Genomic DNA, 2,500 nt, shown 5'->3' with positions numbered 1-2,500 from the left:
CCGTGCACGTCAAGGCCTACAACTCCAAAGGCATCAGTCCTCCTTCCGACGACCTCCGGGTCTTCACGTTGGAGGATGGTGAGATTTGGTGTTTTTTTTTTGAGGGGGTGAAGGGGGGGGGGGGGGGGGTTGTGGGGGCTGGGGGGAGTTGGGGAGGGAGGAGGTGGTGGTGAGAGAGGGGGGGGTTAAGAGAGGGTAGTGGGGGGGGGGGGAGGATGTCTGTGCGTGTGGTTAATGGATGGGATTTGTGGGTGAATAGACGGGTGGATGAATGGGGTGAGTAGGTGAATGGACTGGTAGATGGATGGGGTGGGTAGGTGAATAGATGGGTGGATGGATGGGGTGTGTGGATGAATAGACGGGTGGATGGGTGGGGTGGGTAGGTGAATAGACGGGTGGATGGATGGGGTGGGTACGTGAATGGACGGGTGGATGGTTGTGAGGGGTAGGTGAATGGACGGGTGGATGGATGGGATGGGTAGGTGAATAGACGGGTGGATGGATGGCATGTGTGGATGAATTGATGGCTTGATGGATGGTGTGTGTGGTGGGTGGGTGGGGAGGGGGGGTGCTGCTGAAAGGATGGATGGATGAACGGGTGACGATGATGTTGATCCGACGATGGTAATGACGATGGACTGTCATCACAACTAATCAAACTTTTACTTTCTTCCCCCCCCACACCCCCCCCCCACACCCCATAACAGTACCCAGCCAGCCACCCAAGAACGTGCAGGCCACCCCTTTAAGCTCTCGCAGCATCCGGGTGGCGTGGTCTCCACCCCCTCTGTACACGCTGCACGGCATTCTGCAAGGCTACAAAGTGCTGTACAAACCTGTCCGCTTGGATGAAGGTAACAGTGTGTGTGTGTGTGTGTGTGTGTGTGTGTGTGTGTGTGTGTGTGTGTGTGTACACGTGTGTGTGTGTGTGTGTATGTGTGTGTGTGTGTGTGTGTGTGCACGTGTGTGTGTGAGTGTCTGTATTCTTAATATCAACAATAATAATAATGATAATAATAATAATGAGGATGATGATAATAATGATGAAGATGATGATGATGATGATGATGATGAAGATGATAATAACAACAATAACAACAATAATAAAAATACCAACCTGAACCCTGCATTTATTCTTGATAATAATGAAAATAATAATAATAATAATAATAATAATTATTATTATTATTATTATTATTTTACCACACCAATACCAATCCAAACCCTGACACGTATTCTTACTACTACTACTACCACTACCACTACAACAACACAACAAGAACAACAACGACTACTACAACTACTAAAAAAGAAGAAACTAAGAAACAATAACAATAATAATAATAATAATAATAATAATAATAATAATAATAATAATAATAATACCATTTCCTCACACACACCACCAGACGAGAGCGACGCCAACTTCGTGACTTCCTCCCGCCTGGAGGTGATCCTGTACAACCTGGAGCGCTACACCAACTACAGTATCCAGGTACTGGCCTACACCCGGAAGGGGGAAGGGGTACGCAGCGAGCCCATCTACATCACCACCCAGCAAGACGGTAAGCCACCCCGTTTTGCTATTGGTCATGCGTGTCAGAATTTTATTTTATTTGTATTGTATTTTGTTTTTGTTTTTGTTTTGTTTCTTAACCACAACAGATTTCTCTGTGTGAAATTCGGGCTGCTCTCTCCCCAGGGAGCGCGCGTTGCTATACTACAGCGCCACCCATTTTTTTTTGTTGTATTTTTTCCTGCTTGCAATTTCATTTATTTTTCCTATCGAAGTGGATTTTTCTTCAGACTTTTGCCTGGAACAACCCTTTTGTTGCCGTGGGTTCTTTTACGTGCGCTAAGTGCATGCTACCACGCGGGAACTCGGTTTATCATCTCATCCGAATGACTGGCGTCCAGACCACCACTCAAGGTCCAGTGGAGGGGGAGAAAATATCGGCGGCTGGGCTATGATTCGAACCAGCGCGCTCAGATTCTCTCGCTTCCTAGGCGGACGCGTTACCTCTAGGCCATCACTCCACGATAGTCAAGTGTTCTGCCCTAAATTTGGTGCACTGAGGAGGAAAAACCTGGCCCTGTACGGTGGAACTCCCCGAGAAGCTCTTGGGACCACCTGCTGCACTACAGAGGACGGCGGACTTCGCGCTGCAGACCGGGTGGACCATCTGATAGCATGACCTGGGGAACGCAGAAGAAGAAGAAGGAGAATGTAGTCAGTCGTATCCAACTATGACCATCAAAACAGCAGTGGAGAGCAACTGCTGTTCCAACTATCTGGGCTGGAATTTGATTATAGTGGAGAATGTCTTGCCCAAGTTGCATCCCCACTCTCTCGGCCAAGAGGGTTTTAGGGCAGTCGGCGTTGGGATGGGTTCCCCAGAAAGGCCAACTAGCCCCCAAGGCTGCAGCACTTAAAGCCAGTTGCTCTCTTGCCGCCTCCTAGTTTGAGAGTCATAATCGTTCACTCAAGACTAAGCTGTGC

General features: G+C 48.3%; 1 protein-coding gene across 1 annotated transcript in view; it reads left to right on the top strand.

Moving 5' to 3' along the window:
• LOC143291460 (cell adhesion molecule DSCAM-like) overlaps window positions 1-2,500 on the top strand; it is a 175,389-nt gene that overhangs the window by 151,154 nt on the left and 21,735 nt on the right. The window contains 3 exon segments of the mRNA XM_076601325.1: window positions 1-78; window positions 708-854; window positions 1,410-1,565. The exon segment at window positions 1-78 is cut by the window's left edge and continues 172 nt beyond it. Of these exon segments, the coding sequence (XP_076457440.1) occupies window positions 1-78; window positions 708-854; window positions 1,410-1,565 (381 nt within the window).

This window comes from Babylonia areolata, chromosome 17 (assembly GCF_041734735.1).
Source record: "Babylonia areolata isolate BAREFJ2019XMU chromosome 17, ASM4173473v1, whole genome shotgun sequence".
Classification (NCBI taxonomy): domain Eukaryota; kingdom Metazoa; phylum Mollusca; class Gastropoda; order Neogastropoda; family Buccinidae; genus Babylonia; species Babylonia areolata.
Note: the sequence above shows the minus strand (reverse complement) of the source record. Positions and strands in the feature narration are given on the sequence as shown.